The following is a 23241-nucleotide window of genomic DNA, read 5'->3' as shown; positions in this document are numbered from 1 at the left end:
TGATGCACTGGTCAGGAAGCTGCCCTCCTCTGCCGAGAATCCAGCTCCAGTTTTCCAACTCCCCTTGCGGGGTGTTGGGAAATCGAGTCCCGAGATAGAGATACCAGACCTCCTTCAGTCTAAAAAGGTATGGAGCTGATTAGAACCTAGAGACACCTTTGGTAGATTCTTGGTAAAACTAAACCTATGCAAAAGACTATACTTACCTCTTCCCACGTACTAGACCTAGGTTAGGTACATTGGGGTAGGCGTATTTTAGAAGCACCAGTTGAGTATTTTAGTCTATGTTATTTATGTGTGTATTTTTATATGGCTTAGAAACCATACAATGCTATTACAGTATTATTTAATATAACTGTTTACGCTGTACGCATTATACTTTGCATTCTGCCTAACGATTGTAGCAGTACACCTCTCTTGCATGAGAAAGAAGACTGTTCAATAAACCTTTTTTATTGAAAACCCCCGTCTCACTATTTCTCTGCAAACTCTGTAGAAACGAAGCATGCACAATTGACTGAGTAAAATAGTTATCTATTGTTTCCACGACTGAGAGAAATGTTCTTATTCCTAAGGAAACAAAGTTGTCATGTCCTACGTCAAATCTATAGGATATATTATTCCAAAGCGCAGAGCCTATTGGGAATATAGGAACTACACTACATGGCGCCCTAAAGTAACTCAGTCGTGCTTTTCTCAGAGACTCTTTTTTCCGTAATACTCCAATACATGTCTGGAGTGGGTAAAAGGATAATATCCGCCATAGCTGAGTAGGACGAAAAATCCTTCATATTAGTTTTTGGTTTGTTCAAGGTTGAAGGATACAGTGTTCCAAAATATTGTGCACCTTATCTTTGTTTCCTTGAAACTTGCTCTGCAAACTTTCAATCAACAAATATGACAGATAGCGACACCGAGAACGGTGGAGCTGCAGCTGATCCGGTAGTTTTAAACTATTCAGGTTTCCAAGAAACCAACGATGATGCTATGATCATTTCTCAAAATAACCAGGATAACCATCACTATAAAACTTATAAAAAATGGTCTAACATCGAGAGTTGGTAGGATAGGTGTCATGCCTCGAGCCTTCTGCAACACTGTCCCTTTAAGTGTTTCACTATTTAGGACACCAAGACCTATGGAGCGACGCTTCACGTTCTTGCGTTTAGCTCCTTTGGGTGCAGTTCCGTTCAGATCCTGTTTGCCTGACTTCCGTTCCTGTTACTTCCTGTTGTCATCTTATTGGGAGTGTTCCCGGCCCCCGCGTTGCTGTGCGGGCCCCGGTGTTCACTCTCTCATTTCAGCGGCCAGTTTAGCGGGCGTTTCAGTTATTGTGGCGCCTGCTTTCTGGTGTCTTCTGAGCGGATTTCTTCGTGTGCATTTTTCCCCGACCTGGAGTCCTGCCCGGCGGCCGGGTTCTTCCCCGCCATCCGGCTGGGCTCTGCCATACCACTTTCCCTCATTTGTTTGCTCCACCTAGCAGCCGGGCTTGGTCTCCGCTGCTCGGCCGGGCATATACGCCCGAATCCCTCATTTGATTGCTCCGCCTAGCAGCCGGGCTTGGTCTCCGCTGCTCGGCCGGGCATATGCTTCTGAATTCCCCCATTGTTTTACTCCGCCCGGCGGCTGGGCTTAGTCTCCGCTGCCCGGCTGGGTTTTCGCCCCTATCCCTTTAGCTAGTTAGGCATTTACGTGCCCCCATTACTCTCTCCTGTTACGTTTCCTTTCTACTGGGTTTCCCTAGCCTCCTCATTTTGGAATTCCCTTTCTTTGTTGCTGCTGACCCCCTTTGGATAACCTTTCATATATTCTATCCGGGGGTCTGCGTACTCATCTATCTTTGGAGTTCTTGCGTGGACCTGAGTGGGATTCAGAATTCATCATCTCGACATAGGATCACGATCTTCTTGCAACGGTCATTGGTGTTGGCAAACAGTTTTTTTCTACATGTCCATCAGACTATTGGATGTTTTTCCTTCTACAAACAGTCAGAGTGAGAAGTTTAACTAAATATTGTACTACTCTCACTTGTATTGGAGTAGAAGAAGTGCTTACTGTTGTGTTATGTCATCTTTGCCACAGCTCAAGAAGAGTTTCCTAAGATAAGTCTACATGTCAGTTCTGCGACATATCAGAAGACCCTTTGGTATGTAATGTTTCTGTATATAAAGAGATCAGAGAGTTTATAGATATAGTGTTTCCTTTAGATAAGGTTGTTACTTACCTTTTGTTACAGCCCCCCTGTTGTCCAGTACCCACTTGGAGTGTCCGCGCATCCATTCTGAAGACCACCTTCAATCTTTCTTCCCCCCCCAACCTTTCCTTGTTTTGTCTCCCTGTTTTCCCCTGGCGAGTCTCTCGTACTCTAGTGTTTGATAGTGTCGGAAGACCGTAGGGGAAGGCTGTGGAATATTCTTCGGATTCCTGACGCTCCTGCGGAACCTACTGGCAACCATTACAATAGGTTTTGTGATAGAGGCACATGAATATCACCAGACTGAGGTATTCTATTCATGGATAGTCTACCGTGAAGCAAATCCAGTAACAAATGTGTTTCAATTCTACAAAGAAGATGAACCACCAGCGGAATACATTCCTTTCGAGGATGTTGAAATTCCACTAACTTACCAGGAGCATCCGCTCTGGTTTAAAGGCGCCCTAAAACATATAAATTACATTACAATGCTCGGTCTACTAGGTAGACCAGGAGCAACATGGCCAATTTTAGCCAGCTATACTCCACATCCTGAAATTAATGGAATGACAGATGTGGAACTACGAGCTCAACTCAAAGAGCTAATCAAAATCTATTGACACTTGGTTCAATATGTCATGCGGACTTTCACAGTCCAACCAGCAATTATGATTCCAAAGCATCCCCCCAACCAGGGAAATACAAATAAAAATTACACCACAGACTCTACATTCGGTCGTTGGTAAATTGCCTGCAAAACGGGAATAAATTCCATTCTGGATAGCTCTAAAAATTACTTAAATCAAGGCAGTATTTCCTAATACTACCCCTCATGAGAAACACAGAATTTTAACAATCTGTTTACCAATGGGGATCACACCACACCTGGAGGACTGCGACACTTGGGGTACAGTCTTTGCTGCAATATTCACTAAAACACATGGTGTTCCATCTATGGCGGTAATTCCAGAAGTCCTGAAACAAATTCAAAATGAATACGGGCAGAGCCTGCTTTAAATCTTGGTATGAAATTACTGAAAGATTTCAAACAGGTCTCAACAATAATATTAGCTAATATTAAAGGTGCAGCAGCATCCGTGGCGATCCACCAAAAATTAAGGGAATTTGATGTAACTGAGCAACCACAAGAACTGGCCAGAATAATTAAAAAATCCTATGTAGAATTAGGCAGAGACAGCTTGGGTGGGAAACCAGTTAAAACTCCAACTGTCAGAAATTCCTGAAAAGGTCTTTACTAAAAACACTCCAACTCCTCCTAAAAGGAAGTGGGAAAATAGCAAACAAACCTCTAAAGAGAAGCGTTCTCAATCCAGAGGTAGGTCTCCTCAAAAGGTGCTCTCTGAAAGGAGGTATAACCTCAGGAATAGGGATAATTTGAGAAAACCTGATAGATATCAAGATACTGATACACGTTCCTCTCGTACCTTTCAGACTTTGTCACAGAAATCCGAAAGAAGAGGACGGTCAGAGCACAAGGAAGAACGTGTGAAGTTCAAAGACGATCAACACGTTCAGAGAAACAAGAAAACTCAATTCACCAAAAAGAAGGTAGCAAGTCGATAAATCAGACATGCCGAAGATCTTGAGGACACAACTCAAGAATGGGGAATGGGCTCAGACAATGTTGGACAGCGCAGCAGAAGTCACCATAGCTCGCAAGAACTTGAAGGATCATCTGGAGACAGTGGACTTGAATGAATTCAATCAAGTTGAAACTGCAGATACCAGGGTTAGTTGTCCACATAACAACACTCCGGATGGAGGGGGACATACCAAGAAAAGTGAGAGCACTCTTTTGGGAGCAACTTTCTAAGGGTTCTGACATTCTTCTAGCTGAACAAGACTGGCTACCAGAATTTGTCAGAGAGTGCCCACATGGCGAAGAAATCATTATCAGAATCACGGGTGTGGGTAACCTGCACTCCAAATCTAGGTCAAATTCAAAACAATCAACCTTCCATTATTGAATAGTTAACCAAAAAATATACAATGGTGCAGCCCTCAGTAAGGCCTGGCTAGCCTCTGCCAGGAAACAGTATCAAAACAATTGTTTTCAAACAGAACCTGTCTGAACCTAAGGACGCACTTTTCACAAACCCTATAAGGTGCACAATTTTTTATAAAAGACCCATAAAAATATCAATCAATGAAAACAATATATACCAGTGTTCTGGTGATCAAACTATTTTCAAGCTCTCTTCTATAAGCAATACATGAATAAGTTCACAATATTGATAGAGAAATTTTCAAACATATGGAAAAAATGCAAAAGAATAAGAATACAGCAACACAATATTGACAGTTCCAAGCACTGTCTCCTGATTTATTTTATTTTCAGATATTCATTTCTTGATGCATCCAAGCAGTATTTCACAGTTCATAGTTCCCAATGCATTTCACCTTCATCAGGGAAATGCTGCAGAAATATATATACAATACAAATGTTTCTGATATTCACAACATGTACATCAAATCAAAACAGGAGCACATTTCCAGATATATTAATTTTTTCTGATATGAATATCAGAAACATTTGTATTATATGTACATTTCTGCAGCATTCCCCTCATGAAGGTGCTTTGCACCAAAATGCATTGGGAACTATGAACTGTGAAATACTGCTTGGATGCATCAAGAAATTAATATCTGAAAAGAAAATAAATCAAGATACAGTGCTAGGAACTGTCAATATTGTGTTGCTGTATTCTTATTCTTTTGCATTTTTTGCATATGTTTGAATATTTCTCTATCAATATTGTGAACGTATTCATGTATTGCTTATAGAAGAGAGCTCGAAAATAGTTTTATCACCAGAACACTGGTATATATTGTTTTCATTGATTGATATTTTTTATGGATCTTTTATAAAAAAATGTGCACCTTATTGGGTTCGTGAAAAGTGCGTCCTTAGGTTCAGACAGGTTCTGTTTGAAAAAAATTGTGAAGAAATCATTATGCCAGCTTTCTTCAACCACATTCCAATTCATTTAAAATATACTTAAGCCAGGAAATGGGCAGTAGCCCAAGCTCCTGCATTATACAAACATCATGTAGGATGGGATGAGGATTCTCCTCACCATAAAATCCAGATAAAAAATCAACCAAATGCACAAAGGCAGTACCCAGTTAAGCAAGAAGCTAAAAAACAGGTCAACTTGAATACCAGGGGGTGATTGAAACATGCACCTCATCAATGAACAATCCTTTGATTCCTGTCTCCAAACCAGACAATACATATCGTCTAGTATTGGATCACAGACACAAACTCTTGTAGCAAAACTTTTGCAGTACAAAATGCACACAGTGCAGCACTAATGAATAACATTGTGCGGAAAAAGTATAAAACCACATTAGATATTTCTAACGGTTTCTTCTGTCAAAACATTGCACCAGAAAGTAGGTATTTGACCGCTTTCTCAATTATGGGGACACAGATCACTTCTGTCGTCTCCCACAGGCATTCAAGAATAGTTCTGAGTTATTTTCAGCAAGGGTAACTACAAACCTATGATGATAAAACATTATCAATGATAATGGTTTATCATATGACAACTATCTAACAGACGATGACTTGGATAGGCACTTAAATAGGGTGAATACCATTATACTTGGATTCGCCTCGGAGGGTTACAAATTAAATTTAAAAAAATTAAAAAAAGAAAATCGAGAATTGCCCCTTTAAACGTCCTCTTTCTAGGATATGAATTATCAAGTGAAGGCAAAAGCCTGGCAGCCAACTTTCTAGAGAAATGTGCGCTGCTCCAACCTCCAAAAATGCTGAAAAACTTACAGTCAATTCTAGGTTTCCTAAATTTCGGAAAAACTTACATTCTAAACAAGGCAGAAAGGATTAAACCTCTCTATGAATTAATCAAACCTGATTTTAAAACAGTTAATTGGACACAAAAACACACTGAAATTTTACGTTCTCTCCAAACAGACATGTTAGCAACAAAACATTTGCAAACACGCGTAAACGTACGCAACTTAGTGATCCGAATCATTCCAGGACAATGCGGATTCACTTACTTAACTTTTAACGAAGGTGAAAAAGTACCCATTGCTTACAAATCACACTTGTACACACAAGCAGAAATGAAGTTCACTTCAACAGAAAAAATTCTGACAGCGGTTCAAACTGCAGTAGAAAAAGAGAGAGCCCTCGCACAGGGTAAGCGCATTATGGTCGTTACACCTGTACCTGGCAGTGACAAAAGCGAGCATTCCAAATGCTAAAGCATTACATCCGAGATGGATACAATGGGTAAATTCTCTTGCTGCGACAGACTTTGAATACGTTTTTGATCATTATTAGAAAACACAAGAATTTCTACAATACGAACAAGAATGTCCTCTGCCTACTGAAATTCTGTCTCTACAGCGTATTATTGTGTTCAATCTTACAATGAATACTTGCAAAACTGGATTCAAAAGGGTTACAAAGATGCAAAAGGTGGCACAATCAAGCATAAGTTGCTTTGGGAACAAGTAGTTCAGGTACGACAGGAACTACAAAACGCTCATGTGATACATACGCTGAGTCATCAACGTAATGGCGTTCACGTTGCGGGGAATTCATTGGCTGATGAAACCGCGAAGGCAGCTGTGCAAACGGCTTCCGTAGCTGCAATCACTCGTTCAAAAACGAAAATAGACGGAGAAATAATGCTAGCTGTCAATGCCACAAGCAAAGGCAGCGGTGCTGCGTTACCTAATAAGTTTCCACTCAGATACTCACATATAATTGATGCAAACTAAGTTCCTTTTGCTCGAATCCCTGGTGTGGGGGATATGGTGATTCCAAACAGGAAACGTCGAGTAGCTTTGATACACGAAGCACATTTGGTAGAGGGTCTGATACATCAGGGGATCTCTAAATCTATACTAGAATTAAAAGAGATGTACTGGTGGCCAGGGATGAATGCTCACATTCACAAATTTGCAATTAACTGCCTTGACTGCAACAGAGATCGCAGCAGAGAACGCCGCCAGATACCGGACTACAGTGTAGCCAGCCCAGTACAGACACCATTGTTAGACAGCATTAGACTTTCTACACGCAGACGTACCTAAAGACAAATGCAGTCCCACAAATATTAGGAAAAGATTCATTTGAATGTGGCCTCAGCGCTTGGCTGACGCTCGAACTATTATAAAAGATTTGCGAGTCTTTATCAGCACATACGCAGTCGGCACGCTACATTCTGACCAGTGTCCTGCGTTTAGCTCTCGAGCTTACAAGGAGACCATGGCCAAATTGGGCGTTGCATTGCGGTACTCTAGTCCATTCCATCCTGGGGGAAATTCAGTAGTGGAGAGAAAAAACCAGGACATGAAGCAATCTATAACAGCTAGGGTATTAGGCTCGGGTGACGGGTGGGTCAAGCATCTAATAAGTGTCCAACGTTAACAATCTGCCAAGAAGTTCTCTAGGAGGTATCAGTCCATATGAAGGCCTTTTTGGGACCAGAATGCTAGTATTGGATCTCGATTGTCAGACTTCAGTGGTAGACCAAAAACCCTTTGATATCAAAGACCGTTTGGCTGTTATACAAGACTTAAATGAAATAAGTAACAAAACACAGTAACGAAGGAATTTGGGCCTTCTTACAGTCAACCAGCACCTGTCCTAGCAAGCCACGGATCAAGTACAGTATTACTGCCGCCCCTTGCTGGTAAAAAGGAGAGCAGGTTTGCGTCCATCGACCTGGTCAAACCACATCATGTGGCCGACCATAAGCAGTAGGCCAAGTGGACTCCGCCAATGTAGCAGATGCCCTAATCTGGCTACTATTGAAGAGGTCCAAACTGAGAGACTCATCACCTTTGAAGAATCTGCAGTGCGAAATGAAGGACTAAGCAAAAAAGCTATGGAACTTGTACCTCTTGAAACCCAAATAACAGTTCGTGAAGAAACAACTGTCTACAATGAAGTGTCATCTGAATACACAAATGTAACAAGTGATCGTGAGGTTCCCAGCGATTTCCACGAATCCTGATGCAATCCCTACAATTAACAGAACTGCCTCTGGCTCTTTCATTGACTTTGATACGTTTTCTGAGGATCCAAGCAAGCCTGAAACGACGCCAGTAAAAAGAACTTTTAAAGAACAAGCTACAGACTTTTTTTCATCACCTGGAAAAGACTTATCTGGTTTTACCATGGATTGAATTTTGGATTGTGCTGGGTGCACTTTTTCTTCTACTTTGGTTGACTCTGGTAATAACTTTGGGAATGCTGATAAATGGAAGATATGTTAAAAAGGACACAGCAAGTAAGAACATCAACTTACTACTCAAGCCACACAAATCATCTCATCATGAACAAAGAGACTTGTCATCAGTGAACTTCACAGCCGTTCCTATACCAGGGGGTATAGCTTGGGACAGAACAGATTATGACATTTTTGGCCCTGCGAAGCTGTTAAAGATTCCACACCAGTTCAAGATTTCCTTGAATGACTTTGTTTCATCTAGTACCTTTTCTGGTGATTGGGACTTCGGGACTTAATAATATGATGTCAGACTTAGAAATGTTTGCTGTTTTTACAAATCATGAATACTTAGAAGGTTCATCAGATTATGAACAAATGTAGTGTTATAATCACTATGGTCATCATTTCTTGCACAAAACTGCAAACCCTAGAAATGTATTAATGTATAACCAATGGGAACATTGTCCTATGCCACCAAAGGGTAGCTCAAACATTTTTGGGAACATTTCCATACTTTTCAGGTTTTAATACTTCCAATCCAGAATCATTTTACTTTAAAAATGTTAATAAAACAGGAATGAAAAGTATGTTGACAAATACCAAGCAAATTTATTATGCTGCCTTTTATGCTCAGCTGTCTTCACTCGGTTTCGACTTTTGGAAAGACAACATTGAGACAAAAACTGTCTGGGGCACAAAAGACTGGCAAGTGCAGAGATTAGAAGTCTTATTTAGAGCCTGCATTATCCCAGAGCAAATTATGTTTTTGAATGACACTGTCCAACAGACATCTTGTCTTGGGTTAGCCAAGATAAAAGACCTAAACAAACTGTCTATACCTACACCGACACCTGATAGTAACACTTCAGAGGGGGAGATCGACGTACATAGTATTTTGCATCACAACAGAACAGATCCTGATGGGAAAAAATGGTTAATCTGGCCCACAGACACAAACAACTGTCAAGATAGATTCCTGAATAAAACACTAGGGTTCACATTCACTAGGCCAGACCCAAGATATGTTCAAAGACAGCATCCAGGAATAGTAACAACATACAGTGTAGGGAAACTGTGCCTTGAATGGCTACATAGATCCACACTAAAGGATGTAAAACAATACTTATCTTTACTTAAAGATGGCACTGATCTAAGGGACTGCTTGCAAGGACCTACTAAATCGCGTCATAAACGTTTTATATATGCCGGTATCTATGCTGCTTATAATGAAGCATGGAAGATTACGCAAGCAGAGCCTGCAGAAAGAATACGAGAAATTGATGGTATTAATTTAGAGAAAACTCTCTGTGTGGTTGACAATGGGTTAAAGACTCTGTCGTCCAGGATATACTCTTTGGACAGCGTAGTATCCTCTGCCACCGACATAATGGAACAAGACTTGGTCATGTTGCAACATGGTCAGTCGCAATTACGTTCGATCATGTATTAGGTTGGACGTTGCAAAACCTTTGTTCAGGCTATGTGCCTTGGCGTTTAATCAATACTACGTCACTGTTTTCAGAATTTAATTTCACTGATATACAGATCAAATTGGCACAGAGGAGAGCAGACTATACGGTGCTGAGCATTGAAAAACTGGAAAGATGGCCATTTACATTTGCTGAAAAAACAGCCATTGAATGGATTATACACAGGACAATCACTCTGCCTGTTACAATTTTCCATTTTCAGCATTGCCTAAAACATATACCAGCAGGCACATATGAAAGGTTGGGTAAAGAATACATCAAGACATCCTGGGAATTACCGTACACACACACAGATGTTGGAGTGGGGGAAGAGAAATGTTTCTTAGTGATAAAAATTCTGAAAACGCACTAAGCGGTTCTCACCTTTGTCAGGGTATTAATTTATACATGGCCTGCAGGTTCACCAGCTGCGGTGATTGATCCAATTTTTGGACAACTTTCTAATGGAAGTTACATTATGTTGAACGATCACAGCTGCTGTGGCATGTTGCCAGGTTTACCCTATCAAGTAACTGTGTCAGCCAGAGTCACTTGCTGTAGGCAAGTATTGTTTCCAAAAACCAAGACAGACCGGGAGTCGCCTGTATGGCCTTCACTGAACATCTCTTCTATACAAATTGATACTTTAAGCAGAATGAAAGCCATTATTTTACAGAAAACTGTGCCACTGATCTCGGCCAAAGAAACGTATGATCTGCAAGTCGCAAGGACTTCTGCCGAGATACATGCCCTATAAACTACAAATTGCCCTGTACATTTCTCAGAAATGTTAAGTCGTATCTTAAACAGGTCTGATACGATTGGTATTGTACATTTATTTAAGGCAGTTTTTTCGGGACTGTTATCACCCTTTGAAGCAGTCCTAGGAATATTTCCAAACTTCGTGCACTCTGTATTTGGCGGATTGACTCTCATTTTGGGACTCGCTGCAGAGATACTATTTTTGCTCCTACTGCTTCGAAATGGAAAGCCAATCCACAAGCGACACCCAGTTCACCGTGGAGACAACTCTACTGGCGATGAAGTGTCGTGAGCGCATCGTCCACATTTTGGGACCACCTCGTCTAAGAGAATTGAATACAACATGGTTTCGATCATTCAGAACAATTGAGCAAGGCACAAGAGTGTCTGTGGCCCCTTTTGTAATAAAACAGTGCAGCAGGAGCTTAGAAAACAGGCACACACTCATTGAACACCTAAAGAAACTGTCAGTAATACATGCACAGAGAGGGGACACCACAGGCTGTTCACAGCAATGCTTAGATAAAGGAAGCCTGATTCTGTATTTCACAATGGGTTGTTACCCCTGTTCTGTGGACCTCACTTAACTCCATGGCACCAACAGGATTACAAGGACCTAACTGTTTGTGCTTAAGTAAGAGAACCGACTTCTGCCAGATCATTTTACTCAATATTATAACCAGAACACAAACCTTTCTCTAAGTACACATCTGCATATGATGTGAGTAGGTTGTGATCAATGACTCTACATGTAATCAACCTTTCCAGATATACTTTAGCTGTTGGAGTTGCTGTAGGAAGCTGGCTCTTTATTGAATACTAGCTGCCCGTCCCGACGTTGTCTGGGATTAAAAAAGATTTACCTGAAGGACGGCAAACTTTACCGAACACTACCCCACCGCTTTCCAATGCAGCAGGCGTCTTAGAATGCACATGGCCACACACAACAACGCTGAAGGGCACGCACACCTCACGACGTGCACGAACGCTAATCTCATCACAGTGAGATTAGCGTTCGTACACATCTAGAGGTGAGCGTGCTGTTCAGTGTTGTGTGTGGGCGTGTGCATTCTGAGACGTGTGGGCGTGTGCATTCTGAGACGCCTGCGTTTATCCCCGGTTGAGATCGGTAACGCTTATGCCCACAAAGGTTGCTTCGCAACATATGTTATTAATGCCACCTGAATGTCAAATTGCGTGAATGCGGCGCACCTTGTGTCTTCTATACGGACGTGTGAGAAGTGATTATAACTCGTGAATGGAAAGGCGGGCTACTGAATGACGCGGCCATTTTTTTGTTATAAAATTTGTGGCACGCCCCTCTGAGAACGCTGTTGTGGTATGCCCCCCTCACAAAGTATCATGTATGTACTTTGACACGGCTACGACCACGCCCCCGACACGCCCACGGCCCTCTGAGTGTGTAGTTTGACACGCCCACGCCCCTCTGACAACGGTTACGGCCACAAAGTAAAATGTGTGTAGTTTGACACGCCCACGAACACGCCCACGCCAACGCCCACGCCCACAAGGGACTACTTTACCCCTAAGGTTCTTTGACGTTTCTAATGTATATGGTGGCCACCTGTATAGTCTATGTCCATCTGCTGCAACTCCCCTTTCCAATGCTGTATTGGGTGTTGTTATTGGTGCTGTACTTCTTGAGTTTACCCGCCTCAAAGGTTTCAGCTATCTCTTAATAATAGTAGTATGGATATATGGATATGGATATGGATACTAAAAAGAGGTATATTGTTTGGAGAGTCCATGTATCCCTTATGAGTGGACAGCACTTGCTTTAAGAATCCCAAGGTGCTTTTTTTGTTTTGGGGGCAGTGTGATTGAGCAGTCTTAGGCTTATCGAGGAGGAGTGTAAGACATTTGTTACACACAAAGGGTCAAAAAATGATACACACAAAAATGAGATACACACACATTTAAAAAAAGAACACTTATTTCATATATATTTTAAACACCAAGAACTTAGTAATTGGGCAAGTACTTTGTTTTGAAATATCACCGTTTCGAAAGTATACAGAAATACACTTGTATTTGAGTTATCATGATTTTTCACTGTACAGCAATTCACTGGCACTTGTATCCTTTAAAACAGTAATGTTATCCTATGGAAAAGAAACATATACTGCATTCGGACACTTACCTGTGACTTACGGGACTGCTCATAAGGGCTTACGGTAAGTATGGGGCAAGGTCCAAGGCAGCACCAACAGGTCACCTGGCGGCTCTCGGGTGTCCGGGTGTGGAGGAGCAATACAGCATCGGGTGCCTCTTTGAAGTCAATGAGGACCAATCTGTTTGTTTTTTTTCTTTTTTTTTTGTTTACAAAGAGACTGCAAGTAGGGACTGAGGGGCCACTCCAAGTGAACCCACAGGGGGGCACAGTCCTTGAGATGCTCGGATATGTATGGACACCACTGGCCCAGTGGAACTCGGGCTGGTGGGCTCAGCTGCAGTGGTGGTTTCTTCACAGGGCAACACTGTGGAAGGCATTCACGGTTGTAGGGGGGGTCTGCAAAACAGGCGGCGACTGGGGTACGCCAAATCCAAAGGTGAGCTCAACTCTTGAACGTCTCAGGAACCCCTTGGCACCATTGGTCCACTTCTCACAGGGATGTGGGACTTGGTGCATCGGTGCTTCGTGGTGTCAGGTTTTTATGGTCTGAGGCTCTCGCGGTTCCTGCTGTCTGGCAAGAGATGCTTCATGTGGGGACTAGGAGGCAAGCTGGGGAAGCCCAACTCTTGTGGGTGTCTGTGCTTCAGGGGCACCATCAGTTCACAGCAACTCAGGCCGGGGGCTCGTGTGCAGTGCTGTTTGGTCCTGCGGGGTCACGCTGGCAGAGGCTCTAATTTCGGTCCTTTTGGTGCCTGCAAACGTGCAGGGAATCAGCTCCTCTGCTCCAAGGGAGATATTGCTGGCCAAGTGAAGTCGTGGGTCACTATTCCACAGCTTTTGGAGGGGACACCACATTCTGGATGAGCTGGAATCCGTGCAATTGTCGGAGACAGCAGGCAGGCCGGCAGGGTTGGCACCAAGTCAATTGCTGCTCCTCAGTTATCCCGTTAGGGGCACTTCTTTTTCCTTCGTTTTTCTTCAGACAGACAAATCCGATTTCTTGGTGTAAGGGGGTCACCTCAATACTCAATTTAGGGGTGTTAAAGGGAGTGAAAAGTCCACCCACTAAATGACCACTTCATGTGGGGAGTGGGCATCACCCTGCCCCCAGAGTTCCTAATTTCACCACAACTAAGATGGTGAAATCCTAATTTTCATGTACACTTCAGGTTGCCAACACTAGGGGTGTGACTAGCCTGGAGGTGAAACACGCCTTCTTGCTTAGCTAATTTCCCGCCTGACCTGGTATCAAATGAGCCTCAGGCCAGAGAGTGGCATCTCCCAGGTCTGGAGGAAGCCAGGCTTGCATTTCAAAGGTGGTGGGCTCTTTGAAGCTCCCACCCTTGACATGACAATTTATTAGCCATCCTGCTGGAGGAGGTGTAAACACCTCCTGCCAGCGCAGGCATTGCTTTTGACCTCGGAGAGCGGGTCTCCCACCTCCTAGGGGGTCAGAAACTCGTCTGTGGTGGCAGGCTGGACAATACCAGTCAGTCAGCACACTGGAGGTCTAGTAGAGTTCAGGGGGTACCTCTAAAGTACACTCTGGGTGCAGGTGTTAATAAATCCATCACTGGAATCAGTCTGGGTTCAATAATATGAGGATACCAAGCACCCTAGGTTTCAGAGAAGCCATTATGTAGCTGGGAAACTCGTTTTGACTAGTACCTAGTTCATAATTTACGATGGCTTCCTTGCTCTCTTGTAATATTCAGCAATGGAGAGAGACATTACAGGGGCATATCTGCTAATGCAGAGATGTCCTCACTTGCTATAAGGCACCCTGCCTAAGGGCTCCAAGGCCTGCTGTAGGGGTGACTTACATTTAGCCTATGCAGTGTCTTTGGCATCGCACACAGGATTGTGCCATGTCATGTTTTCAAACATGGTTTGCACCATGTCAAGCATCCTGCAATGGCAGTCTGTGTGGAATCTGTGTGTGGGTCCGTTAGGGTGGCATAAGGGCTGCAGCATAAGATACGCTGCAGCCCTTAGCGACCCTCTTTAGTACCCAGTGGGGTACAATTTACTAAGGACTTACAGAGGTACTAATGTCTTTAGCCAATTAAGTACAATTCAACATCACTTTGTTTTATGGAAGGTGCACTGGCCCTGAGGTCTGGTTAGCAGGCCTCAGAGCACTGTCAGAGCCACAAATAGCTCAAAAGGGGGGGTAGGGTGTGTGTGTGGGAGGGGGGGTTGGAGGGAGGGCTAATGCAATAATCACCCAGTTTCCTATAGTTGCCTTCTTGGGAATTCCTCATTCAGGCAAGCCATTGTTTCTACTGTGTCTCCTGGCTGATGTCTCCCATATGGGACACAGGAAGTTAGCCGACTGAACAACAGGTAACATACAGACGGGCATCCTTGCCATGCGAGTCAAAAAGGCATCCTCCTCCTATCAGCGCCTCATGGGTGACAAGATGTGCTCTACAAATCTACTGATTGATTTGTTGCTGTTCTGTTTCAAGCCACTGAATGGATACACAGATTATACCACCAATAATGTCTCCAGAAGCTCCACACCGGTGATCTTTCAGGACCTCTCAAGCAAACACACTAAACAACTTTCAACTAGAAAATATGGACATCTTCTAAAAACAGATGGCAAAACTGCCATCATTAAACCATAGACTACCAAAATCTCAACCTTGCACTAATATATCTCGACAAAGCTTTCCATCTGCATCTAATCCCTCTATCAAGCACTGATCCTCAGAGAGACGACCACCGGAGATAGGAGAGTAAATTAACCCAACTGGAAAACATTTTGGAAGGGAATTTATCTGGGATTAGAAATGAAATGCAGGTCACGCTTTGGCAGGGACATAGGTCTGTAAAATACAGGTTTTAGAAGACTATACATTGAAATCTGTTTTTACAATTGGTGTTTCTGCAGTCTAAATTTTGACATGGAACCTAAGAGCAACTCCTCGCTACTAGGGGCCAAAAAGACACATTCACTCACCAAAGATAGTTGCAAAACTGAGCATGTAAAACTAAACTCTGACCAGCCAAGAGCACTTGAAAACAGGTAAAATCATGCACATCAAACATTACTGCAGGGCAGGGATTTCTTAAACCTCACTCTGTGGTGAGGTTTGTGACAGACCTCTTTCAAGGGGATTGATTAATAAACAGAGCAAGGAGTGGACTTTGGAAGGCAGTGGGGTCTTTTACAAAGGATTATTACTTAACCTCCATGCAAGGCTTTGTAAATTGCCTAACTCCAACACTATTACAGGCTGCTCTCAAAATAAACTTCATCAAAACGTTGGAAAACAAATTGCACTGTGTTCTCAATCCAGAAACCAAGGATCAATCACGCATGCAGAAAACAGAACGAATATCTGCAGATTGGATTTTAATTAGGTTGAAAAAGCATACATACCTTCAGTGTGGGGTAAGAAGTTATGGCTGTTGGTGGAAAGGGAGAACACAGGTCTCTCCTTAATATGTGCGTAAGGATTAACAAAGTTGATATCTATAGCATTGCTATTAAAATTATACTATCACAAAAAGGGGGCAAAGGGAAGATTATAGAAGGACACTATGTCCTCCCAACCAATGTAAAACCCAGCATATTAAACTGTACCATTTATAGGTTACCTTGCCTGGGGGCCCTACCTAAACTCCCTATGCGAATGAAAAACATTTACCGGTATGGTGTAGCACGAATGAAATGATGTAGGGCTGTTGATTCCTCAGCCACAAGGATGAGACTTAATTTTTATGTAATTTTCCATATACATAGATCAGGCATTTAGCATTGGACATACCTTTTTCTAATTAACAATTCAGGGCTATTGCCTTTATCACTGGGTAATCAACATAACCAATTCAGAACAGTTGGTAAAATTACAAATGTATATAAAATTAAATTTGGGAAAACAATAGACAACCCCTCTTAAGAAGGTTTAACAATAATTATGGCAGTTCAAATCTATCCCGAGGGTTTACCCAAGGAGATAACCAACACCAAAATCACTGCCTACTAAGGTAATCTGCGCGGTTCCATGTACCAAAACACATTCCTACAGCCTTCAACACAGTGTAATAACAATCTATCCTTCAAGGAATGTTGTCTTTTCACAATAACTAAGGTAGAAGTATTACTTTTGTTGTAACTTTTCATAAAAACAGATCAAACCTATAGCATTGGACATAATGTTTCTCAATGAAGCAATGAAGGCTTTAGCCTTCATCTTTGACTTGTCCGCATAAGCAAATGAGGCCTCCAGTATGGGGCATAAACTGGCCACCATTAGACAGTCATAAAAGTACAACTATATACAAAGTTACAATTGTCAAAACAATATAATATTGCACACAAAGGGGCAATGGATGGTGTTTACCTAAACAAAATCCAATGGCTTTGGTCAACAGAGGCTTGATATCCTGCAACAGGGTACAGGAAACTTCCTCCTGACTCCATCACCTGCAGTACCATGCCTTTTGGTCGCCCTATTGCCATGCAAACACCATTTACATCCATGATGTGAAATTATGTTCTTCCATGGAGTACATCCTTATGCATATTATGCTTCCATGAAATGAATCCACATTGCCTGACACCTTTGAACCTTGTATGGGAGAAAGGTCTTGGGTTCAGGTATAAAGATGAGACACCCACACTGGGCTGGTTTGTCCTCTGGTCCTGATGAAACTGACAACATTGTGCCGGGAATGAAAAATGTAGACCTTTTAGAACTATAGTTCATAAGATGTCCTTAGTTTTTAATACACAGTGTGGGTGTAATTTATATTAAAAGTGACAAACATCACCCTATGTACGTTCTCATCTAGGACACCCATACCACAGTTTTAGGTTCCTGGCTCCCTTCATATACATGTGAGATATAGGGTTAGGCAGTGCCTACAATCACAGAGAGGAATGGGATTATAGCACAAGTAACCTATATGATAAACATGGCCTCCCAACCCCCCATGGATCGGGCACCAATGAAAGGAAGCATGGAACACAACAGCTGTCAGCATATGTTGTCTCTCTGTCACTCCCATGAGGTGTCCCCTCAACACCATGGAGGCTGGACCATAGGCTAGTCCATGTTATTGTTATGGATGTAGCTTTGACTGTTTACATTCTTACATTTGAGTCAAATTTTGTAGTAGGCTGAAGCCACAACAATTGAAAAAGTCTACCAGTGTGAGGATTGTGAGAACAACAATGAACTTCCTCTTCACAGCAGTCAATTGACTGTGACTTTTAGAGTTTTACTAAAACAAGATACAACCCCTTTGAAAGTGGCCAGGCTGGGATTAGCACATTCTGAAAGTACAATTCTTCCACCCAGAGGATTGGTCACAGGGGATAACCATCACCAAAACACTAGCCTACTATGTTAATCTGCAAGATAGCAAAATGCCTTTCTACAAGCTTTGAGACATTGTTGGCAAACCACCATTGAAGGCCTTTTAGCTTTAATAATAAATAAGTCAGGCCTAATGCGTTTGTTGTAACTTTTTGTAAAACACAGATAAGGCCTGGAGCCTTGATCATTGGCTAGTACCATAACCAGATAAGTTCTGCTATTTTGAGCACACAATTTCCCACAATGCACAATTAAGCATGTGGGGAAAATATGGTACACAGATGGAGCCCTGGAGACCAACCACAATGGGGCAGTGGACGCATTTGCTGTTACTAGACTGCTTCTCGATCTATGCTGAGCGATACTCCCAATATGTCACTGCCCTGTATACATCAGTAAGGATTAGATTTGCCAATCTACATAGCGATAATGAGTGAGTCCATCTTATCTGGAAGGATCTCAGGTCCTACCATTTTCCCGATCAAGACATTCTCTTCCAAATGAGATCACTATCTACGTGAACATGTTCCTATCATTGCCAAAGGAGGGGCCTCAGTCTCTGGATCACAGAGAGGTGGTCCTCACAGTCCTATTAAAGCACAGCAAACCAGCTGATCTTCTACCACCCCACCCCATCCCATGATTAATACAGAGGGCAACATTTTCCCCAAGTTCTTCACAAACGGCTTACTCCTCTGTATATGTGTTCAGGTCCATGAGGATCAGGACGGCTTTATTCCCGGCAACTCAACTCGCCAGAACATTAGTAGAGTACATGATGTCATTTCACTCTCATCTTGTTTACAAGGACCTCTAGATCTGTTAATTACTGATTCTGGAAAATATTTGATTCAATTAGATGGGACTATCTCTTCACATATTTGCAGTGGATGGGTTTCAAAATGTGCTTTTTAACATCCATCCATCGATTACATACTAACTAAACCAACATGAGATTAAGGTGAACGGTGCTCTGGCCACCCCTTTCTAGTGAGAGAGGAACAAGGCAGAGGAGTCCTCGCAGCCCTCCCATTAGATCCAGTGGTCACACCCTTTTTAAGTTGAGGTCAGACACAAGGCTCCTGGACATCTGCTGGACAGAAGATACAGAGGACAGGGTCTCTCTATGCGGATGATCTTGTAATCTTCTTCTCGAGGCCCCTGCCCTCCAGCCCCAGAGTGATGCAGTTCCTCGATCGGGTTGGCACAGGCTCTGGGCTACAAACTAATTGGGCTAGATCAGCAATATTCAGGATTATGGCCAACATTGAGGAATTGGAATGGGAACAATGACTCGGATGGAAGCTTATCAGAGCCTCCCAACTAAAAGAGGTGAGTCGTTTCTCTGATCATTGGACACCTGCAGAACAACTTGCAATAGCACAAGCTGCATTTATTCCACTGGCTTCAGCTAATAACGGCAAATTCCGCTTATCTGAGAGACCCCGAGCCTATAGCCGAGTTCAGCCCTTCCTAGTCTATTGTGGGCACGGGAGACAAGATGGTGCTGCCGTTTTACAATTCAGCAGTATTAATGCCTCAAATGATTTCTCTGCTTAGGGGAAGGCATGGGAGGGAAATGTGGGAGAGTTATTAGAATAGGATAGGAGAGATGCACGCCTGTCCCCTGCGACGTGGTGATCTAAATCGGATACTGACAAATCCCAGTTAAATATCTCCACAGACTCAAGTACACCCGAGCGAGGCTCCACAAAATGGGTTGAGACTCGTCTCCAGCATGCCTGAAACGTTACATAGCGCTAGGCACTACTCTGTTATATCCGCCTTCTTGTTTTACAGCGCCTTTCTACAGCCACCAGAAAATCCTTCCCTTGAGCCATCCTTCCCGTCACCTCCATGTAGGGCTCTAGTCCAATGGAACCAGTATGAGACTATCTCACCATGCAAGTCTAGCTGGAGGAGGTCTGGCACTTTGTCACGGTTGGCACATCCCCCACTCCCCCCAGGGGAGTCCTGCTTCATATCTTTGACGGTGTTGGCACCAACCATTATGCCTACACTGTAGAGTTGTTAGCTGTTTATGAAACAGTCAATAAAACTGTTTATGAGGAAAACAGAAACAATGTGGGACCATGAGATCTGTCACCAACACTAGACGAGAGGCACTGCCACTCACTGAGGCTGGGCAGGTCTGAACAATTACTCTGCAAGGGACAGCAACTCCCAGCCGTTCACTCGAAAGCCATGAGAACCTTCGCCTCAGGTGCCTTCCACAGCACCACGACACCTTACAAGCAGCAAACGTACACTGAGCGAATATCAAGTAACATCACAACAGCACAAATCACAAACACAAGAGGACATGAAGACAGAGACACAAGATGACGAGAGGCACAGAAAGACTAGGGGAAAAAGATACTGATATAAGCAGATTTTAAAACTCCAAAATGTGAGCACACTCGCCCCTCAAAGCTCACGCAGCTACGACGCCACAGCAATGGTCACAAAACTACTACAACACACAAAAGTAACAGCACGATCTCAGGACCAGCCCCTCCTTAAGGAGCAGCAAGACAGCAAACTTAGGGCAACGCTTAGTGGTGGCAGCAAATTATAGTAAATGTCGTTAAATTCGTTTTTTTGTGGATGGAGAGAGCTCCAAGGGACAAAATTCGATTTTGCTTACAATGTTATCATCGCCGCACCTGTACAAGGAGGCCGTAAGCAACAAATACAGACCTTTAAGGGAGGGACATCTTAAGGATTTTGGGGGCCCTGGGCCAAACGTACTAGGGGGGCCCTGTTAGAACAACTGTGAATTTATGATCTAGTTTCAGCCCCTTTACGCCCTCTTTGGCAAGGTCACTGCCAGTCCACAGGCACACTCGTCCAAATTCTAAATGAATTTGTATCAAATATTCAGGGCTAGTGATATGTGTTTTCAAAATTGTAACAGCAGCAGCTCAACCAATACTACTGCAAATTATCTACGTGACACCCTCCTATTTCTCATATGCGAGTTCCCATTTGGATCTAAAAAAAATTTTTATGGATGTTGCATGAAACATAACTAGAACATTTGTCTTCAAAATTTCTGTAATAGACTCCCACACATCACCCACTTTAAAAATAAATTAAAGGAAAACGATATTTCTAGCAATCCGTTTAAGAATTATTCAAGGTTATCAGGGCAAGACTTGGCAGAACAGAGCTGGCTCTATCAGGGCCTCCTCAAAGGCAGACGTTCTGGGCCAGAGCCCATTTTGTCCATGCCTTAGGTCTCTGCTTTAAGGAAGTGAGAACATGTCAGTTCCTGAAAACAGAGCTGTTTATCAGCTTACTCCTGTCTCTTTTCTGGTTCCAGAGTTCATACTCTAGCCTTCACTGTATTCAAAGTTGCTAACAAAAATTACTGTGGTTTCAGGGCTTTCTAATTATCCAGTTTGTTGTTTTAAAACACTGATCGTAAGGTCGAAAGCACTATCACGGTATTAGCAATGAAAAAGATGTATTTAGTAAATATCCCCATAATGCATTTATAATATTATATGTCGAAGGTTTAGCACTTGCACTTTAGCTAATAACCAAAGGGATCCCATCAATATTGTCTGGTTTTAATCGTGTATATAAAGACATATTTTTATTTTTGGGGAATTTGGTAAAGATTTTAATTAATCATATACAATAAACTATGACTATGACTACTGTGGATTGCCTATTAATATACTGTTGCAGACTATGACATAATCTGCTTTTATGAAGCGTCTGCAGCCACCTAATCAATGGCAAACACTGTACTAACCTTAAAAAAAAAAAAGATTTGGCTCAGTCTGAATTTGAATCTCTGACTTGCAAGATACACAGATCTCTGCAGCATGTTTGTTAACGAACTGACCTACATTGGTACGAGTGGAAGCTTTGACTTCCGTGTGACTTTAAGTTACTGTTTTATCCCTATTCACAGATTGTGTATATTCAGCAAAAGTTTTGTTGATGTAACTCTTCCTGCCACTAGCTTGCAGCCCTGTTGCGCAGTGAATGGCAGCTGCACCTATATTCCAGTTTACCGGGGCTCAAATTATCGACTTCAAGAGGATGAAAGGCTTATTCTGAACTACACGCAGCAGAACCCACGTCCGTCACTTAACACTGATTTCTGCAGTGAGTAATTTTAGCGCGATATGAACTTGTGAAGCGCAGGCTGCACAGAGACTTCTCACTTACTAACAGAACTAATACTCAACTATTAAATACTGACAGCTACAAAAGAAAACAGATTTCCGAAAAATAAAAAAAGGAAAGTTTGCTGCTTTGCTAACACGCGGCGCACTTCTCACCAAAAAGCCTGACGATGGCAGCACCGATGCCTTTGGTGCCACCTGTGAGGACGGCGACCTTGTCCTTGTACCGCAAGACAGGCTCTGGTCCCAAAGTGAGATCCATCCTCTACTCTCCTGAGGCTGTTACTGCCAACGGTAGTGCTGCTGAGCCATCAAACAGTCACGCCACAAGCACCTGACCAGAAAGGAAATTGACAACATTCCTTCTGGGCATGCTCAGTTCACACAGAGCTGCTGGGTAATGTAGTCTTGAGAATAACATTGATCGTTTATGTAGTGTTTTAGGTCTCGACCTCTGCCAAATGCGCTTGCGCATTGCAGATGTCGAGATCTATAGAAGTTGAAACAAACTCTTTGACCAACGGATTCCAAGCGGATTCTGTACAGTTCATGTGATCTATTGAAGCCTGATGCTTCGCCAGCGCGCGCTTGGCCTCCCTCACCCCCATCCCCATAGGCTCTTTCCCTCCCACTCGCTCGCTCTCACGCCGTTCTCCATCAATCGTCAAACACTGTTCTACCTTCCTGTCAGCATTTCACAGCCTTTGTGAACATCTACGAGATACTGGTAAAAAATATATATATATTAGCTGGTGACTTCAGCATTCACTTGGACAAAGTTCATTTGCTCACAAAAGACTTCCTTTTACTAATCGACTCCTTCAGCTTCACCCAGCATTCCAAAGGTCCGCGAGACCCGCGTGCACATTAAACACCATCTGCCGCCTTGTAAGACTTCAGAGGAATCCACATTAAACACCATCTGCCGCCTCGTAAGACTTCAGAGGAATCCGTCTCATAACGGCCCCTGC

General features: G+C 42.9%; 1 protein-coding gene across 1 annotated transcript in view; it reads right to left on the bottom strand.

The window, feature by feature from the left end:
• HSD17B14 (hydroxysteroid 17-beta dehydrogenase 14) overlaps positions 1-22610 on the bottom strand; it is an 82482-nt gene extending 59872 nt beyond the window's left edge. The window contains exon 1 of the mRNA XM_078654989.1: positions 22427-22610. Coding sequence (XP_078511115.1) covers positions 22427-22532 — 106 coding nt within the window. The 5' untranslated portion in view covers positions 22533-22610. The remainder of the gene's footprint in view (positions 1-22426) is intronic.
• Positions 22611-23241: the final 631 nt, after the last annotated feature.

The sequence above is a fragment of the Lissotriton helveticus genome, chromosome 7, assembly GCF_964261635.1.
Source record: "Lissotriton helveticus chromosome 7, aLisHel1.1, whole genome shotgun sequence".
Classification (NCBI taxonomy): domain Eukaryota; kingdom Metazoa; phylum Chordata; class Amphibia; order Caudata; family Salamandridae; genus Lissotriton; species Lissotriton helveticus.
The sequence above is the reverse complement of the archived record's forward strand: the minus strand, read 5'-3'. Positions and strand labels throughout refer to the sequence as shown.